Genomic DNA, 21,200 nt, shown 5'->3' on the forward strand with positions numbered 1-21,200 from the left:
ATGCATCTCATCCACAACAAATGTGATAGAACTATATGGGCTGGAAATGAAAACTGCCACGAGGTCCTTATCAGCATTTGGAGATTCTTCCATTAAGACACCTTCAAAATCCAGAATACAGCAGGGCTGTCATAGTGCTGGCCCAAATATATCTGGTAATGAGGAACTATCATTTTAGTTATAGACAGTTAGAATTTAAGGCAAGGAGTCAGGATTACAAAGGGATGAAGATAGCACTGGACTAGTTCTGTACTTTCAACCAATCTGTAAGGCAAGGGAAAAATTATTTGGCATACATGGAACACATAGTTTAGGTTTAAGAAGGAAAGAAACAAATTCAGCTTAGTAATTAATTTCAAATATGGAGAGCTATGGAAACTATACTTTCTAGATAAGATATTTATGGTGCTAAAATTCTCCAAATATAAGATGACTTTAGTTTCAGACTTCGGAGGTTTTTCTTAATTAAGTAATTTGTATATCATTTTTAATAGGTGATCATATTAATTTGGTGAGCTCATCATTGTCATCATTTCCTATTCTTCAACGTTCTTCTGAAGAGAAAATTCTTTACTCAGACAGGTTGAGCCTAGAAAGGTGAGGACAATTTCTTTTCTTTTCTTTTTTTTGACTAGGTAATACATAGACGTGGTACAAGACTTGAAAGATGCAAGTCTCCCTCCTTCCTCCTGTTCCCCAGTTATTCAATTCTCCTATTTAGATATAATTTTTTTAACCAGTTTTTTGCTTCTCCTTCCTGAGGTATGGTGAGGAATTTTATATCTATATAACATAAAAGAGCTTGACTATACTTCACAAGAGTACTACAGCAATTCTAAAATATGACATTGATGAAAAATGGATTGTAGTATAGAAAAAAACCACAATATAATCCTCACATGAGCTTCCCAGGCCCTATCCAGTCTAGTTTCCTGTTACTTCACTGGCTTCATCTCTTCCTACACTCTCCTTCACTCACTGCTCCAATCATACCTGCCACCTTGCTGTTCCTTGAATACACCAAGAGTGATTATACCTCAGGAATTTGGTACTTGCTATCCCCTCTGCCTGGAATGCTGTTCCTTCTCATATCTCTAGGCTTATTGCCTTCAGGTCTTTGCTCAAATGTCATCATTTCAGGGATGATTTTTCTCTGGCCATCCTCTCCAAAATTGCAACCCCTTCCACACTGAAGTCTCTAGCCCCCTTCTCTGCTTTCATTATTTTTCTTCTTAGCATTTATTACCCTATAACATAATAACTATTTACTTATTATGTTTAGTGTCTGTCTCCTACTAGAATATATGTTCCATAAGCACAGAAATTTTTGTCCAGTTCTGTATTATTGGTATTTAGAACAGAACCTGGTACAAAACACGCTCTTGATAAAATTTTTTTTAATGGAAGAATATATTTAGAACTCGATCCCCATCTTTACATCTAGAAACTATCTACAGTAGCATGGTGGGTGAAGGATCCCAGTCTCTATCTACCCCAGTGGTATAACCAGCAGAGAAAACATCTCTGTTTTGCATACCTTTAGCTTAGCAGTGCACACCTGACAACAAATTATAATGAACTATCTGTGTTTATAGTTGGGAAAAACTGCTGGAGGTTCTAACATGTTCTTTTGTAGGAAAAGTAACACTGAAGGGCAGTATCTCTCATGACATCTTTGCGGTATAAGTGGTTTGTGAGAATGCTGTCTAATATTTATAACTTTCATGGTATTATTTTAATGTTTTGAGGGATTTTTTTGGTAACTTTTCTCTTGATCTTTAAAAGATTGGCCAAGAATAGTACCTCAGCCCTTCAGTTTCATGTTACTTGACATTAACAGGAGCCAGTATTTGTAAGACTGTGACATAACAAGTTAGGCACTTCCTTTGTAGCTTGGGATGACTCAGGCAATTGTGAAGATGGGTCCTTAACAGCATGGGCCTCTGGGGTGGAGAAGCAAACTTTGATCAGGCAGAGACTTGCTTATCAAGAAAGTCAGGATTGAGAGAACTGACTCCGCTTCAAAAGTTGGTTGTAAAATGACAGAATCACAAAGATATCATAAAGTTAGGCATCATTTGACAAGAACCAGGATGTGCAGTCAAGAAAGGTTGGCTAGCAGCAAGGAACTAACTCAGGTATCATTTCTGAGAGCCAGTGGGTAGTGCCAGTGATTTCCGAAGGCAGATCTGCCATGCTGTGCAGCTTCTTAGCTAGGAGCCTGAGGGGTCAAGGGCAGAAGCCAACCCTGAGAAGAAGTACTTGGAAGAGCTAGGCTCTGGCTGTTTTGGGAGTTAGGTTAGGCCTGGAGTACCAGGAAGGCAGCCTATCAGCACCAAGAAGGAAACACAGAAGCAAAGGCATAGTCTGTTAGATGTATCAGTAATGGGGTAGGATGTAGCAACTCGGGAGTTTTGTAGGCCTAGAAACTCCCCTTGAGGGCAGTGGGTCTCTAGTTATTATGTATGTTTGCTTGCTTGTTTTGTTGGAGTGACAGGGGTTTGTGGGGTTAAGCAGTATACAAGTGAGCCTTGGCACTGGGACTTAACCACTGTGTTTAGAATCAGAGAAAGTGACTTTATTTCAATCTACGGTAGTTCAGGTAAGAGGGAGGATGGAGGTTATTTATTTTCCTGTCTTAGTGATGACCGATTCAAGAATTGGATGAAATAGAAGTTGGGGGGTATCAGTAAGTTTAACTAAGAGAAAAAGAAAAAGACTGAAGCAGGAAAAGTGAGATGATTTAAATTTTTTGCTAAGCTGATGCACAAAGATACAAATTTTAAGGTAGAATACTTACAATTTATTAATTTATAATTTATATACTAAATTTATTGATTTATCACAGTTCTGATAAAATAGTTGGATAAAATATTGTGATAAAATAATTGAATATATGAAATGAATTTTAAATATTCTGTGAAAAAATAATTGAATACATGAAATGAATTATAAAATTAACCACACATTAAAATAATTAAACTATTGCCCAAAATTTCCTTTTCTTTTCCTCTATCTTAAACAGGTTTCTTTAGAATCTATATTTTTAAACATCATAGATTTGTTAGCCATTAACATTCAGTTATTTTTTTTCTGCGAATCATTCTTTTTTCTCTTTATCAGGAAGATTCTGATCACTGTCGTAGTTTCACTTATGCTAGTAACACTCTGATATATTTTCTTTAAAGCTTTCATTAACTTGATTTCTACTGAAAGAGAATATTTCTAATAAACTTCCCTATTAGAGTTGTTCACACTCAGATAGAGCTGTATTTTCCTTGAGCTGTATTTTAACCTCTCAGAGTAGCATCACGCAGGACCTCCTGTCTGCCCCTATTATTTTACTACTAGAATTCTTAAAGGGCCCTGAACTTATTTACTTCACATGTAGTATGTTACAACATTTTGCATAATAGAGGCTTACTGTTTTAAATATAGCTCAAAGCATATATTTTTAAGGTTTCATCCTACCCTGTAGCACTCTAAATGTTCTGCAAAGTTCAAAGTGTTGAGCATGTAAACATATACTTAAAATCTTAGTTTCTAAGGAAATGTTAAGTAAGGACCACTTTGCCATTAATGGATCTCAGGTTGAATTTTTTTTTTTAATCAAAGTGAACTCTAGATGACTGAATTTCTTGCTCTTTTGAAGATGTCATCTGGCTCAAGAGTCTATGATTCTCTGAGATTTTTATATGTTTTTAACTCTGATGACTTAGTTGCCTGGGCAATCGTTACATCGGTGGATTGATGCCAAGGGCATTTGTCTGGTTATGTGACAAGATTCCTTCAGCCATTTAAACCTCTATCACAAAAGGCAATTATGTTGAATGTTTTCTCATGTTAAGTCAATTTCATGTGAAATAACTTATATTCGAGTTTTTTAAATACAATGAGACCTTAGACATAATTTTAATAATAAACCCTGTCAAAGTCTATTGGCTTTTTTTGTGTGAATGATTTACAATTAAATATAGGTCGCTTAGTTCATGGGGGTTGGAAGTGGTCCAACTTATTTTTTTCTCCTCACAGAATGGGAGCACAAAGATACTACTAATAATATTTGTAAGAAGAGGTAAGTGGCTGAATCATAACCTAATTAACTTTTTAACATTTTTTTCTAGACAAAAGCTGACCGTATGTCCAATCATCAATGGGGAAGACCACCTTCGTTTGTTGAACTTTCAACACAATTTTATAACTCGGATACAAAATATTTCTAATCTACAGAAGTTAATATCATTGGATTTATATGATAACCAGATTGAAGAAATTAGTGGGCTTTCGACTCTGAGATGTCTTCGTGTCCTTCTGTTGGGGAAAAACAGGTATTCTTTGTAGAGCAGTTTTTGTAGCCTAATGTTATGTGTAGGATTAATGTGGAGATGACAACTTAGAATTGAATAATACTTAAGAAATGAATAGGCTAAAATTTTTAAAAAATTATTTGAATTAGTTGAATGGATTAAGATCCAGTCATAATTTGTTTCATGAGATTCAGTATGACAATTTGTCACACCAGATAACATTTATTATGTATTTTACTTCCATTGCTTTCCAGTGCTGTATCTTATAGGGAAGTAAATAGCAGACTTTGGCCTTGATTTTGTTTTCTTAGAACTTACTTTAGACATGTGTATTCACTTTAGGCTTATGTGTTTCACTTGTGACTCTTCCCAGTGTTTGACTGAGGGTAGACACTCGATACTTTGTGATTATCTCACAAATTGATTCTTTTTCAGACAGTAGTTTCAGTTTGTATCTAACATTACATCCTATATGAACTTTCCCAGTTCCTTTTATACAACTCTATTCCGTAGTGCAACTATACAGTTCTTGACTCATTTCTTTGAGATTCATTCACTACTTTTCATTCTATTTTACTGAATAGCTTTTGCAATGCCTACAAAGAAGGGCTTTATAGTAAAATCCAAAAATGATTTTTATATTATCAAATGAAGACTTTAGATATATATTATAACCAGGCTAGGTTCTCCTCCTCCATCTTTCCCTGCCTCCCACCCTGGCATGGGTCTTGGATTACTCGTTGCAGGAAAAAAAAAGTATTATCTCTTCCTTACCCATCTCAAGGTTCATGGCCGACACTCTATAACGAAGACAGATTAACAAGAGAAAAGCATTAACAATTTATTTAATACAACTTTTACATGACACAAGAGCCCTTATAAATGAATATCCTCCAAAACAGGGAAAACTGTGTATTTTTAGGCTGAGGCTTGATAACAAGTGGACAGTATGATTGGACAAAAGGAGGTGTGATCTAATGGTAATAAACTGGGGGAACTTAGCAAGGCCTATTTGTTCAGATTCTTCTTGGTGTCTCTGTGTCTTCATTCCCTTTTTTGGGGTATATTATATATTTTACTTCCATTGCTTCCTTCCATGAGCGTCATAAGACCCTCATTCCAGAGGAATCCTGCCCTATATCCAAAAAGGGAAGGGATAGATCAGATACTTCTATCTATCTGGAAAATAGATCAGAGAATTCTTTTCATGGCCTCGGGGAGAAAGGTAAGAGAAGCTCAGACAGTGAGCTTAGGAAAAGTATCTTAAATTTAAGGTAGGGTAGGTAGATCAGAGAATTCTTTTTATGGCCTTAGGGGAGAAAGGTGGGAGAAGGTCAGAGAGTGAGCTCCCTCCATTTTTTTTTTCTTTTTTTTTTTTTTTTGAGATGGAGTCTCGCACTGTCACCAGGCTGGAGTGCAGTGGCGCCATCTCAGCTCACTGCAACCTCTGCCTCCCGGGTTCAAGTGATTGTCCTGCCTCAGCCTCCCGAGTAGCTGGGACTATAGGCACGTGCCACCATGCCCAGCTAATTTTTGTATATTTAGTAGAGATGGGGTTTCACCATGTTGGCCAGGATGGTCTCGATTTCTTGACCTTGTGATCCGCCTGCCTTGGCCTCCCAAAGTGCTGGGATTACAGGTGTGAGCCACCGTGCCCGGCCTGAGCTTCCTCCTTATATGATTTTCTCAATTTCCTTCAGCTTAAATTACTCAGTATGCCAATGTGCCATAGTTTGGGGTATTGTGTACCCAAAATAAAGCCTTGACTGTCTTTATTCTCACTACCCAGTGATAATATAAGATACTTTTCCCAATATCATGTCCCAGAGTGCTAGGCTCTTGTCTGTCCTCCATAGTTTCTATGAAGGCTCCTATCAGTGTAGTTTATTAATTAGTTCAGTGTTAAGCTAAGCGTTATGTAGTCTGAGCAAATTTGGAGAGTATCTTAGTCTGTTTATGTTGCTATTAGGCAACCCATTGGGGATCAAATTTTAACATGATGCTTGGTGGGGTCAAATATTCAAACCATAGCAGGGAGATTATAGAATCAGAGTATTAGAGCTTGAAGTGACCTCAGAGAGTAGCTTCCTCTTTTTACAGATGGAGAAATGGAAAGGCAAACTGACTTTTGCAAAGTTAGATATATACAAAGTCTATACAATAAGGGTATGCCACCAGAGCAGTTCACTGAGTAAGGTGAGAAGGGAAGTTCACTTTTCATACATTTAAGGCATTCCCTAGTCTACCTATTCTCTTGCCCAGGTGCTCCCTATTCTCTTGCCCAGGTGCTCCCCTATTCTCTTGCCCAGAGATTTCTTTTCTTTTTTTTTTTTTTGAGACAGAGTCTCGCTCTGTCACCCAGGCTGCAGGCTGGAGTGCAGTGGCGTGATCTCCGCTCACTGCAAGCTCCACCTCCCAGGTTCATGCCATTCTCCTATCTCAGCCTCCTGAGTAGCTGGGACTACAGGCACCTGCCACCAGGCCCAGCTAATTTTTTGTATTTTTAGTAGAGACGGGGTTTCACGGTGTTAGCCAGGATGGTCTCGATCTCCTGACCTTGTGATCCATCTGCCTTGGCCTCCCAAAGTGCTGGGATTACAGGCGTGAGCCACCGCGCCCAGCCACCCAGAGATTTCTTTACTAGTTTCTGATCCTCAGAGTTACTGATTTATTTGCCTTGCTTGCAGTTATTCTTTAATATCATTATCATTATTCCCTGCTTTTAGTCCTTCAGTTAATATTTTTAGTGATATTTAAAATCACTTTCTCTCGTATTTAAGCACTGCTCCTGGTTCCTACCATTTTAAGTCATCTTTCCATCTATTCTATTTTCCTATTTGTACTTTTCAGCTTCTCTGGCTTCTTAGAATTTACTCATTAAGTTGTTGTTTTTGTTTTTGATAACTTGTGCCTTGAAGGTACCAGTCTATCTGAGCTTCTGACTTTATTTAAGGTCTTTTTGTTCTTTCAACTCTAAGACACTTAATGCCTTTCTACTATGTCATTATTTAGTGAAGTAAAAGCAATCTAATGCTGTGTCTTTTTCCTCTTTCTACTCCTCCATCTTTTTTATTTGTTGTTTGTTTGGTTTTAACCTTATTTTATTTTTCACATAAAGGAATAGCTGTTGAACAGTTCTAGAACTATTAGTGTTCTTGAATCAAAAAGAAAATGAGTCAGAAGAAAACTTTCCATATTCTCCCCTATTGCATGTTTTTCAAGTGTCAGTGAAATGCAAGTCTGAGCCCTAAAACAAATGCCAAGTGGTCTCCAGCCAGCTGACTTTGTCACAGCAAGGGGCCTGTGAGCTGTGAAGATGGAAATCTGTCCTGGGTTAGTACCTTGTGAACATTAAGCAAACCTGGCTGAGGATGCTGGTAAAGAGGGAAGTACATCTGCTACCCTGTCTCTTCATGCATTTGTGTTAGATAACTTGTTGCTTCCTGTTGGTCAAGTTCAGAAAGCTTTCTCCTTCCCACATTACAAAGCTCTGCATTGTCTTTTGGTCCAAGGCAGTGGAACCATATATGGAAATCCAGGGCAATCATGCCTCTGGGTTCAGGCAACTCCAACAAAGATTTCTACTCTAAAGCTAAGAACCTTGCTCAGGTTCTGTATGTGAGGTTTCCGTTGATACTAAAGAACTCCCGACCCCACATTGCTGTCAAAGTTCTTATTCTCTAATTGTTCTGCCTTCAGTATCTCCTGCTTATCCTCTCCAGGTCCTCTGCCACCCTCGTCATTACAGGCTAACGCATAGAACTTCTCTGCATTTTCTTCTGATCACCCAGGATTATAGATCAAAACTCTTAGAACCTGGGATTCTCTGTTTCCTTCCTTTTGACTCCTTGAAGTTTCCCACTTAAGGATTTGTTTCTGATACCTGAAAAGCTAAGCCTTCATATAGGTCCTGTAGTGAGGTCTTTATCCTGGCATCAGTAACATAATGTGGCCTGCGGAGACAGGCTGTGATATATCCCTAGAGGCCTCAGGTGATGGGTGAGCCTCATCTTTTTCTAGTTTCAGTTTCTATTCAATGGAAGAACTTCTTTTTTAAATAAATCTTTCAGGTCACATTGGTGTTAACGTAAAAATGGTCAAATTTGGGGGCACTGGCTAGGATTCTGCAAATTCCTCACATCAATACCTAATCTGACCAGTAGGGGCCTTCTAGGTCAACTGATGCCTTCATTTACCTCTGAATTCTTTAGAATTGGGTAAGTTTTTAGGTCATTTCAGGTGTTGGGGGGTGGAAAGAGAATTTATGCCAAAGGCAACTCATGAGAACAAGAGAGCAAGATGTTTGGTTGGTCTTGGGTTTAACTGATTGAACGACTTGGCTGTTTTTCTTCCTGTTCACCTGGGCGATCCGAATCTGATGTGAGAGTCATAAAGCAGCTACGTGTCAAAGCTAACGAATACCAGAAGTCATGTTATAGCCCAATGGGTTCTTCTTGCCTGCTGCACAGAAAAGCCAATACACTGAGACAGCAGGTGTTGCAACTGAGTAAGAGTTTAATAATCACAAGGCAGTCAAGTGAGGAGGATGGAGGAGGAGATATTTCTCAAATCTGCCTCCCTAACAAGTTGGAGACTAGGATTGTCAAGGGTTGTTTGGCAGGCAGGAGGCTAGGGAATATGGGTTCTGCTTATTGGTTGGATTGGGGATGGAATCACAGGGAAGTTGAAACTGTCTTCTTGCACTGAGTCAGTTCCTGAGTAGAAATCACCAGTCTGGGTGGTGTCAGTTGGTCTACGAGAATGTGAAAATATATCTGAAAAATATCTCAAACACTAGTCTTAAGTTTCACTAACAATGTTATTTATAGGGGAAATTGGAGAAGTCACAAATCTTATTACCATTGGCTCTGTGATTCCTGAGCAGTAAGCAATTACAAAAAGGTAGGTTAGAAAACAATGACTGATTATCATTTAATTATGCCTCCGTATTAGCAGAATTCAGGCCCCTAACATAATTCTAACCTTATCATCTTTCATTAGTTTTATGAAGATGTTTTTGGTTCCTGAAGAAAGATGAGGTTAGTTTCAGGAAGGGACTGTTATCATCCTTGGTTTAAAGTTAAACTGTAAACTAAATTTTTCTCATAGTGAGCTTGGCCTATGTGCAGGAATGAGCAAAGACAGTTAGCTTGTATGATTAGAAGCAAGATGGAGTCAGTTATGTTAGATTTCTCAATTTTGCAAAGGTGGTTGCAGTCACAACAGATAGGGAGTGAATATGTGAGGCCCTGGTGGAATTCTGAGGGAATACATACTGCACATGATGGTTTCTCTGATTGAAGGGCCTTAAAGGTGCTCAGGATTTCTCATAAAGACAGAAACAGACTACATTGATTCTTCAAATCGCAGAACTTTGGGGTGATACAATCTCCATTATCCCTGATGTATAATTTTCAAGGTGTTAAAAATATGATTCTCAGACAAATAGTAATCACAGGCCAGCATTTTAATTAATTCAATAATATAGGAACCAGCAGGATGACAAAGCTGGTTCAAAGGAGAGTAAGAGGAACTCATAAATAGTCAGTGTTTTTACAAGCACTCTGGGTGATTCTGATAAATCCAGAAATTTGAGAACCACTGTTTTAGGGAATGTGAACTTGGAAGTATAAAATAATGGAATAAAAGGCTTCTCTAATAGCTATTAGAAAGCATGGCTCTGTCCTAAGCTGTATGATTACGGTACTATAATTTTCTGCAACTGTTGTAGGTATCTCAGGAGCAAAGCAGGCAGAGGAAAAATTGTGTTGAAAGTTGTACCTGGGCTGGGCGCGGTGGCTCATGCCTGGAATCCCAGCACTTTGGGAGGGTGAGGCAGGCGGATCACCACGTCAAGAGATCAAGACCATCCTGGCCAACATGGTGAAACCCCATCTCTACCAAAACTACAACAATTAGCAGGGTGTAGTGGCTCGCACCTGTGGTCCCAGCTACTTGAGAGGCTGAGGCAGGAGAATAACTTGAACCTGAGAGGCGGAGGTTGCAGTGAGCTGAGATTGCGCCACTGCACTCCAGCCTGGTGACAGGGTGAGACTCCATCTCAAACACACACACACACACACACACATACAAAACAAACAAAAAAAGTTGTAGCTGTTTTCCCATCTGGTTGGGCTATTAATTTAGCTATTTGAGAGATTTAAATCCTAGATAGGATAGTATTAAATGCCTGGCACTAGGTGAAGGCTAGTGAAAGAGTCCAGTGAGTCCGGAAGAATGCTGATGATTTGGATGAAGTGAGGTAGGAATAGGGTACAGATTCTGTCGGGGTGATGATGTGAGAGGAGACTGATGAGGAGGTGGTGGTCATAAGGCAGTGTGATATGTGCGTGTGTGTGATAAGGGAGTGAAGAAGATCTACAGCTACACAGCGATGATACATGGTGGGCATATGAAATATTTTTATAAATTAAATTGGATTGAATTGGCTTGTGGTAATAAAATTCTTGATTTGGCAATGATATAACTGAGATCAAGTGGAGACAGAAATCAATGAAGTTTAAGTCTGCATTATGTTTACATGGTAATGATCAGTATGTATGTATATACATACACACTACATATATATATCACATATATACACACTATATGTAGATAACATGTATATTATTCAATGGATGATCCAAGTTCTGAAAACAGAGAGGTGGAAGTGGTTCTTTGAGGCAGTAAACAAGGACAACGAAAATAGATGGTGATAAATATATGGTGATAAAGATGGGTTGTATGAACTTAATTTGTTGTTCTTTTTTTGCCATTGCTCCCATCTGGCATATCAAAAATTTCAAATAAATATAAGCATTTTACAAACTGAGCAGGTCCCAGTAGAAAGCATTTAGGTGGTATGCAGTTTGTCTCTGTCATAAAGGATCCTATTATGAATACCCTTGTGCGTACAACTTATTCATTTAGTTAGTATGTTCGTTCATTCATTAAACTAATATTTATTGGGTACCTACTTGGCACCAGGCACTGTTATGAGTGCTGGGGATAGAGTAGAGAACATGTCAGAATGTCCTTTTAAAGCTCACATTTTGATTTGGCAAGAGAGATTTTTAAAAAATATAAACACAAAATAATATAATTTTAGGCTACGATCAATTCTGTGAAGTCAAAGCAGAAAAAGGAAAGAGTAATGGGGACAGGAAGGGAAAGGTATTTTAAATATGGTCATCTGGAAGCAACTTTGAAGAGTTGTTTGATCTGAGACCTGAATAATGTGAAGTTTTGAGGGAAGAACATTAGGGGAGTAGGAATAGCAAGAATAAATACCCTAAGGTGGAAATGTACTTGCCAGGTTAGAGACACAGCCAGAATGCCTCTGTGGCTGGAGCAGAGTGAGTGAGCGAGCCTGTGGTAGGAGATAAGGCTGGCTGAAAGGTCAGCAGCCAGGTTAGTGCCTTGTAGGCAGAAGTAAGGAGTTTAGATTATATTTTAATGTGAAGAACTGCCTTGAATAAGTGCCTTGACTTAAGGTTCTTAGACATAGGATTGCTCTTTTCTAATGATGTGACATTTAAACTCTCTTTCTCTTGAGTGGTATTGCATTTTTTTAAAAATTATAATAAATCAGAGGGAAATATATTATTGTTGAATATATATAACTATATATGTAGATAGAGTAAATTAAAATGAGTTACACCTTTATGCCTTAGCATACTTTGATTTACAGATAGATGTGATACATCCGTATTTCTATTCTACTTATTCTGGTTTTCAGAATCAAGAAAATCTCAAATCTGGAGAATCTGAAAAGCTTAGATGTCTTGGATCTTCATGGAAATCAGGTATTGTAAAGCCCTTTCATTTCTTTCTTTTTTGAAAAAAAGTCCAGGAAAATGGTATAAAAGTTTTAAGAATCATACTCGCATTTAATTTTTCAAGAGTTTCTTTATTGATTCACTGAAATTTCTAAGGTATCAAGCTTATTTATAGAAGATTTGGTAACTCCTCAGCAGTACATGACAGATACAGCTTATAAAACATTTCAAATTCTTATAGTTATGACAATTTTGTTTTTTATTAACTTATTTTTAAAGTACACATTTTGCAACCCCAATCCAAGACCTAGAATATTACTGACTTTCTTCTACTTAGGTATTTGTTTTTTTATTCCATCTCCTTATTTCTGCATCACAGGTAACCACTATTTTAGGTTTCATGCTTTTCATTCCTTTTTGGGTTTTTCAGTTGGTTTTATCACATATAGGTGTGTCTTAATAATATATCCTTTAGTAGTATTGTCTCTTAATTTAAAAAAGGTATACTATATGTTGTCATCTAGTGTTTACTTTTTGAATACAGCATTGTATTACTGAGATTTAACTATTTCAAGTAGCTATAGTTTTATTTATAGTTGTATGTTCCATGGTAAGACTATACAAAAACTTTTTGCTCCAGTTTCTTATTGATAGACATTTGGATTGTTTCCTGTTTTTATTGTTGTTGTTGTCTGTTTGTTTTATCTTGTTTTTTGCTATTATGAATAGTACTTCTAAGAACTTTCTTGTACAAGTCTCCTGTTCTTCATATTCCATATGTACTCTAGAGTATATAGGAGTGAAACTGATGAGTCATAGGCTATTTAAATGTTTAACTTTAAAAGATAATGCCAAATTGCTTTCCAGAGGGATTGTACCAGTTTGTACTCGTACCACTAATACATAATCATGTTGCTTCCTATTCTTTTCAACATTTTGATTTGTCAGACTTCTTAATTTTTTTCTGATTGAATTGGTATAAAGTGGTATCACTTTGTGGTTTTGATTTCTATTTTCCTGATTACTATATAATCTGGGCTCCCAATTATGTTCAATTTGTCTACTCCTGTATCTGTCTGAATTTCTATATTTATTTTATTTATTTATTTATTTATTTTTTTTTTGAGACACAGTCTTGCTCTGTCGCCCAGGCTGGAGTGCAGTGGTGCAATCTTGGCTCACTGCAAGCTCCGCCTCCCAGGTTCACGCCATTCTCCTGCCTCAGCCTCCTGAGTAGCTGGGACTACAGGTGCCCGCCACCATACCCGGCTAATTTTTTTGTATTTTTAGTAGAGACAGGGTTTCACCATGTTAGCCAGGATGGTCTCGATCTCCTGACCTCGTGATCCACCTGCCTCGGCCTCCCAAAGTGCTGGGATTACAGGCATGAGCCACCGTGCCCAGCTCTATATCTATTTTTTTATGTTCCCTCTCTTTATTCTTCTCTGTCAGATCATATTGGCTGTTTTTCAGTCCTTTGCTCATCCATTTAAATATTTGTCTTTGAAATGTAATATTTATAAATAGTTACATGAGCTACATACTTATGCAGAATGTAAAGTCTCTTCTGCAGTGATAAGCCTACATCCTGGGATGATCGGGGAATCCCTGCCTGTTGATGAACAAGATCTTTCACAGCTGCTTACAGTTGGTCAGGTGAAAACCTCAGTGTGGTCTCTCTAGGCTTTCTAACAGCTGTTAGTTCCAGTAGTTTTGGTGAAAAGCTAATGTAATTAATAAAAACCTTGATAGATTTAATAGGCCACATCTATTAGGTTCGAATCTAGTTCAGCCTGATGTGTTTGTCTGTGTGTGCATGTAGTAAGTGGGAGGAGTGTTGGTGGCCTGGGAATTGTCTGGCTCTGCAGGTTAGTTACTGTCTGTCCAATAGAGGGGAAGTTATCCAGTTAGATGGTGCTGGAAGGGGAAGAGGAATTAAAGAGTATTGACAGTAAAAGAATATCATATGCAAAGGCACTGAGATGGAAAACAACACAGTAAGTATTTACCACCAGAGAACAGAGCATGTGTGGAAGGATGCTGAGAGAAGAGACTAGAAAGGTAGGCAACGGCCAGATTGTGGAGGGCTTTGTATGCCAGGCAAATTAATTGGTGTTTTATCCTGTATTTTAAAAACTGTTTATAACTATAAATGAAACATTTTATGATAGCAGTATTTTTCTTGTTTATTTTAAAGTGTATACATGAGAAATAATAAACATATGATTTTCAAATTCTAATATATCTTTAAGAGTTTGTGAGTACTACCCAAGATCTTCAAGAGCACCTGATAAATGAATACCATATCATTTGATCTGTACCTTATGTATAGGCATTATTTACCAATCATTATGTTGATGAAAAATGTCTGTTCCTTGTTAGCTGACCTGTGTTATATATTTTATAATTTCAGCATATGTTTGTGATATTGTGTGTGTTAAAATTAATCATTTGTAGTGCACAAATTACTTCTCAAGGTTCTTCCAGTTATAGAACCTTGAGAAGTAATTTGTGCAGTACAAATGTTCTATGACTGGAAGAAGAAAGTTTTAAATGAAAATCTGAGTCTTGTTTCATAATATATGAATCCAAATAGCAAAAGTTCACAGTATTTCAAAGCAAAGATACAGTCTTAGTTACCTTAGGTTTCTAAAAAGCCAGGAAGGAACTATTCTAGGTGAAACAACTAATGTCCAATTCTAAAAATTTAGCATCTTATAGTAAAAAAGCTAAAAGACATTAAGTGAATGTTTTTTGTCTTTTGAATTTACTTCTATTGGTAATAAAAATATGCTTGGTGCACATTGTGAAATAAAACATAATTGGTTTATGGATGTGAAATCATTCTGAGTAATGATGGTGGTGTTCAGGAAATGGATTGGGAAGTAGAGATGGAAGGAGGGGAAATGGAGACAAAATAGTTGGGAGAAACTAATTACAATAATCTTGGCGAGAAGTGATGGTGGCATGAACTAAAGTAGTAGCAATAAGGATATGATAAGGGGGCAGATTGGATAAATATTTAAAAAGTAGAAACATCAAGACTTAGCAATTAATTATATATGAGTAGTGAATACAGAGGAATCTAGGAGGTTGACTAGGAATTTCTAACCTAGAGCTTGTGTTGGTTAACCATAATTTTTTCTCTCAGTGAATTTTTGCTTTAACATAGACACAGATGTGCTTCAAGAAGAATCTGTTCTTTCAGTGATCTCTTTTCCTCCAGGGAGAGCCTGCTATTTCTATGGCTGCTTACCTGAAAGCAAACACTTGCCCTTTCTGTATTGGTAGGTAGGAAGGTTATCTTTATCCAGGCAGAGCAATCTAGGTTACTCTCATACACAAAGGTTAAGACTGGAGTATCCAGCTTTCCTAGATGTATTAAGAAGCCTTGCAGTCTATATTGGGACACTCTCTGATCTGTATGACCCATAAATGGGCTTTCCAACATTCCCATCATCTTTTTTCTTGCTGTGAAGTATATCAATCAATCAAGACCTATGCTGTCACTTTATACAACCCTTTGCCTGAAGCTTCTATTATCTGCTTTATGCCTGTGACTTTGTCCATGGCTGTAACGAGTAATTGACTTTATTCCATAGCAGATGTTGTACATGATTCTGGCCTGTTGGGTTGCAAACCAAGAAGCCAGATAATATTCTTAGTGATTTTTAAAATATGGGTCTATATACAAGAATTAACCATGTTTCTTTTCAGACTTTTCTAACTAGAAGGTAACTAAATGCAGGCATTCTAATTGTAAGCCCCACCAGGACCATGTGGAAGGGTAGTTTTCTAAAAGAAATGTCCAGAACTATTAGCAGAAGGGAGAAAACACACCGTGCAGATCATACAATTGTCCCCCATAACTCTATATATTTATATATTTCTTGAGCTCAGGAAAGTTTTCTATATTTAAACACTGCTTCTTTTCCATTTATGTTTGTTATATCTGTATTGTTTGTCTTCCATCTCTCCATCTTATCTTTTATTCTTCCTCTCTGTTTTTCCTTAGCATTTTGGGAGGATTTCTAAGCTTGCGCTGACATTACTGATTACTTTTTCTACAGTATCTATTTTGCTTTTTACTGGCTTCTTGCATTTTAAATTCTATCACCTGTTTAGTTTTAAAATATTTTACTCCATGTCTTATTATACAGTTTTATCATCTGTTAATACTCATAATCTTGTTTCTTTGTCAACTTTTATATAATTTTATCTTACTTTACATTAGTTAAATCAAAAATCTTAAAACACGTTTTAAACGTGGTCATAGGTTACTTTTATATATTATTGAATTTATAATAAACATGTTTCTTTTCTGGAAACTGGATGGAACCTAGATGGTGTTTCTTGAATATAAGAGTGTCCAAATAACAATGTGAAATATAGATTAGACATCTGAGAAAAGTTCTTTTAGCTAACATCTGCTTTGAAGTGTTAGTAAAAAATTTCAAATATACTGTGATGGCAATACAAATGAGCAAATTAATCTCTAGTGATTGTGAAATTCATTTTAATGTTCATCAGGTTGATGAAGTCCTCCATGAGGACTTCTATTTTGTGTCATGCGGAAACTCATCCCATTGTGCTACACTTGCTCTATTATAATAGTGGGGCTTAACATCACTTTGAGCTCTCATCACTTCACAGTGTTAGTTTTTACTTACCCTCTCCTTAGTGTGCAGCTCAAACTTCTCTGCTGCAGTTCAGTGCTGATTATTTATTATTATTATTATTATTTTTGAGGTGGAGTTTCGCTCTGTCGCCCAGGCTGGAGTGCAGTGGCGTGATCTTGGCTCACTGCAACCTCTGCCTCCTGAGTTCAAGTGATTCTCTTGCCTCAGCCTCCTGAATAGCTGGGATTACAGGCCCATGCCACCACACCTGGCTAGTTTTTGTATTTTTAGTAGAGACAGGGTTTCACCATGTTGGTCAGGCTGGTCTCAAACTCCTGACCTCAAGTGATCCACCCACCTCAGCCTCCCAAAGTACTGGGATTACAGGTGTGAGCTACCGCGCCTGGCCTCAGTGCTGATTATTAACGGCAGCAGCAGGCCATCTGGAGTGGCTGCTGCCATCAGGCCAGCTGCAGCAGGGAGGCGTGGCTGGGGCTGTGGGCTCCATGGAGCCAGGGGGACCTGGGGACAAGTGGGAGCCCTGCCCCTTCCGAGTTGGGGCGGGAGCTCCCCCGGTGCTGCTGCAGCCACTCAAGCCACGGCTGCAGACCTGGGCATCCCTGTGCTGTTGGGGCCAGGAAGCAGGCAGGAGCCCTGCCCTCCTGGGTACAGCTGCAGCCTCCCAAACTGCAGCTGTGGACCCAGGCATCTCTGCACTCTTGGGGACGCAGAAAGTACCCCCCAACCCTCACTCTCCCGACAGGTTCTGAAGTGTTTGTTTCTGCTGTCTGGCTTCTCCCTGCTGTCGGTGCCTGCTCCAATCTCAGAGCAAAGTTGTGGTTGAGCCTGGGTGCTGTGGCAGCCTGGCCAAGTGTGCACTTGCTTGGGGCAGTGCTTACACACCGGTCCCTTGCCACCTTAGCTCCCTCTGAACTTTTGGTGCCAACAAGCATAGAAGGGAATCTGAGGGGGGCTGAGGGCAGCTAGGTGCTGGCCTGCAGTTGCCCCTTCATGCTTATAGCCTGGGCACCATGAACAGCAGCAGGAGGCAGACAGTTGCCTGAGCAGAAGGGGGCAGGTCCCTGGTGACTCCCTACCTTCAGGCCAGACTGCCAGTCCCACCGACTGGAGTGGGAACTTGTGGTACCTTTTCTGGGCCTGCCTGTGGCCACCCATGGACCAATCAGCACTCACTTCCTCTACCCTGAAGCCCATAAAAGCCCTGGACTCAGCCAGTGCTGAGCAGACATTGGGATAACCAGCTGTAGAGAGGACCAAAGTACTCTAGGGCCCTCTCTCTGTTGACAGCTGTAGAGACATTGGGATGACCATCTGCAGAGAGGAGCACCTCACTCTAGGGCTTCCTCTCTGCTGAGAGCTGCAGAGTTGATGGGATGACCAGTTGCAAAGAGGGGCTGCCCTTTCTGCTGATAGCTGAACACTTGTCAAGATGACTTTCCTAGTACAGAGGAGCTACCCTCTCTGCTAGGAGCTGAACACTCATCAGAACACCCTGGCTGTGGAAAGGAGCTGCTCCCTGTGGGTTTCATCTGAGCTGTTCTATCACTTAAGAAGCTCCTCTTTGTCTTGCTCACCCTCCACTTGTCTGCATACCTCATTCTTCCTGGTCGCAGGACAAGAACCTGGGACCCACAGAATTTGGGACCCCAGAATGGCAAGGCTAAAAGAGCTATAACACAAACAGGGCTGAGACATGCCCCTTGCTCGCCATGTTGCAGGCAAAGAGAAGGAAACTGTGGCCCTTCAGGTCACCTAGACTTGAGAGCTCCCCAAGCCAGGGCTGTGACTCTCTCTTTGGGACCCTGAGGTTCCTCGCATATCCAAGCTTCCGAGTGCCACTGTGTTCTCAGTGCCAGCTGTGGAAGCTGCTTGCAGTGTTCCTGGTCCAGCCATAGCCTCGCAGAGAGCTGGTGCCCATGCCAACACCTGGAGCTGCCTGCCCTGCTGTAGCAGCCAGCATGTCTGACTGTGCACAGTGGCCAGACCCCATGCTCACTCACACTCCCTTCTCAGTTCCACACCTGACTTGCCCTTAGCAGGCGTGGGACCCAGGCCAATAGCATGAGCTGAGTGCAACCTGCCAGGGTGGGTAGGCAAAATGAGCCCAGCGGGCCAGAGCAAAACTTGGGCAAAGGTACCACTGGCCACAGAGGTTTCTGGTCAGAAAAATGACACCCCAAAGATCCTGTAACATTATATGTACATGCATGTTCCATGATTCAAGTCCTCTTGTTTTAAACAATGTTCACCATTTTGTACCCTCACTAAACATCTTCCATCCTTATTAATGGAACAGCTTTCCATTAATTAAAAAAAAATTACCCTCATCTTCTACTGGGAATCCTAGTTCCTTGACTCTTTCCATTCAGACTCGACTGCTCTCAAGATCTTGCAGTTTAAATAGAATTAATAAGGGTAACTTGATGTCATTCCTTTCCCTTGCCTTTTCTGTCAGAGGGCAGACTTGCTTTGTTAAAACATGATGAGCTTATGCCTTGGGATCACAGTATGTTTCTATTTGTCAGGTAGTATGTAGCCTTCACAGAACCTGGGACAGACTGGGCACGTAAAGTTGCCCAATGGACTCATTGACTATTTGATGACGTTTACGTCAAGTGTTTACTATGGTCAAATTGTAAAATATGATCTTTTAGCTAATGTTCACAAGTTATGTGACTTCATGTTATCTACAGCATAGGAAATTGAAAATAGATTTTTAAATGTCTACATATAAACTTGCCACTAAATCTAGTGACTTCGAATATTTTATTTTTAGGGTTTTTAGAACATGTATATTTCAGGTTTTTGCCTGCTAATCACCCTTCTCCTATTTTCTTTAACAGATTACCAAAATTGAAAATATTAATCATTTGTGTGAGTTGAGAGTTTTAAATCTTGCCAGGAACTTTTTAAGTCATGTTGATAATCTTAATGGGCTGGATTCACTAACTGAACTTAACTTGCGACACAATCAAATCACTTTCGTGGTGAGTATTAAAATGGAGTTGATATGTACTTTGTGGCTTTCTTTCAAGGAATTGAAACAAATGTTGTAATATGGCTTTCTGCAAAGTAAGAATCTACGGTTATTTAGGTTTTTTCTGAATTTAAATTGTGGATGTAATTATTAAGCTCTGTAATATGTTGATTTGGGAGGTATTGAGGTATTTTCCATTTTAAAGAATAAATATAATGTTAGAAACACAACAGAAGTGTTATCACTAAATGAATCATTTGGTGTAAATGAGTAGTAAACCCTCTTCTGTTTTGTCATGGGTATAGAATTAATAAGAAAGAGGGTTATTTGTGACTGAAAGTTGAGAAATTATTGTACCAACAGGGAAAAGGCACAGAGAGGAGAGATTGAGAGTTGTGAAGATACACATACTGTATGCTTTGCAGTTTTTAAAGAGGAGCTTGGTATGGTGGGAAAAGCATTGCACAGGGCATCAGAGGCCTAGTTATGGTCTTAGCTTCATCTCTCATTAGCTGTGTGACCTTGGGTAAATCACAACTCTCTTGGCCTCAGTTTAGCTTTTTCTAAAATGAGGACATTGGACCAGTTTGACTCTAGGGTGTTTTTTGGTTTATTGACTCTGAAAAAAGACATGAAGATGGTAGAGAACTGGCATGTGAGCAGGAGGAAAAAGAGTTCGATTGTGGGGGCAAAACTACACAAAAGGGGATTCTGGAACTCTGAGATGAACTTTGTCAAATTTATGATTTTGCTGAAGGTCAGCAACTAAATAGAAGCTTGATGCTGAGATATTTTGTATTCGTACATATGTGAAGAGCATTAGAAATATAACTGTTCTGCTTTGTGATATGATACAGCTAATGAGGAACATTGTTTGCTCTTTTAAGAAGTTTCCTTTGTTTAAATGCTATAGAAAAACTGCTTTAAGTTCTCTCTGGTATCATTTATGCACTTTGAAAGACACAATATAACTCTTAACTGTTTCAATACCTTGAGTTCCCTTGTAAAGAACTAAGTGTACTATAAATAGTACACTTGAAAAGGCTGGGGGACAGAGGATACCTTATTTATAGGTCTCATCGTACAGATTGGTTTTATTTTGAAGGTTTCCCAGAAAATATGAGTCAGGTAATACTCATCTCTTCTAGAAGGTTAGAATAATTTTAGCATGCTATCCAAGACACAGATTTATTCCAGAACTTCTAAATTCTGTCAAGCCCTTCCCAGATTAGATATAATACTGGAACTGGACTGTTTATTTAGAAGACATTCAGATTGGGTTAACCTGTTATGTTGCTAAATCTCCAAGAACTGCTCAGTCAGGACTTAGTTTGTCCTTAGGACCTTGGGTCTGGTAAGATTCCAAAAAGCTTTGTTAGAGTAGGGAACAGGAATCTATTGGCCCTAGCATATTCCTGCCTATATTTTGGCTTTCATTTGGAAAGTGCATAATGCATATTTAGGAAATTGCTTACTGAATTTCCCGTTGAGTATTATG

At 38.9% G+C, this 21,200-nt stretch overlaps 1 protein-coding gene across 4 annotated transcripts in view; it reads left to right on the forward strand.

The window, feature by feature from the left end:
- LRRC49 (leucine rich repeat containing 49) overlaps nucleotides 1–21,200 on the forward strand; it is a 160,151-nt gene that overhangs the window by 7,959 nt on the left and 130,992 nt on the right. For 2 of the 4 annotated variants that reach the window (XM_003818539.5, XM_055098937.2), the window contains 4 exons: nucleotides 495–597; nucleotides 4,125–4,328; nucleotides 12,046–12,112; nucleotides 19,569–19,712. In XM_003818539.5, coding sequence (XP_003818587.1) covers nucleotides 495–597; nucleotides 4,125–4,328; nucleotides 12,046–12,112; nucleotides 19,569–19,712 — 518 coding nt within the window. The remainder of the gene's footprint in view (nucleotides 1–494; nucleotides 598–4,124; nucleotides 4,329–12,045; nucleotides 12,113–19,568; nucleotides 19,713–21,200) is intronic. The other 2 variants (XM_055098938.2, XM_055098939.2) reach the window with 1 other exon arrangement.

Source organism: Pan paniscus, chromosome 16, assembly GCF_029289425.2.
Source record: "Pan paniscus chromosome 16, NHGRI_mPanPan1-v2.0_pri, whole genome shotgun sequence".
Classification (NCBI taxonomy): Eukaryota; Metazoa; Chordata; class Mammalia; order Primates; family Hominidae; genus Pan; species Pan paniscus.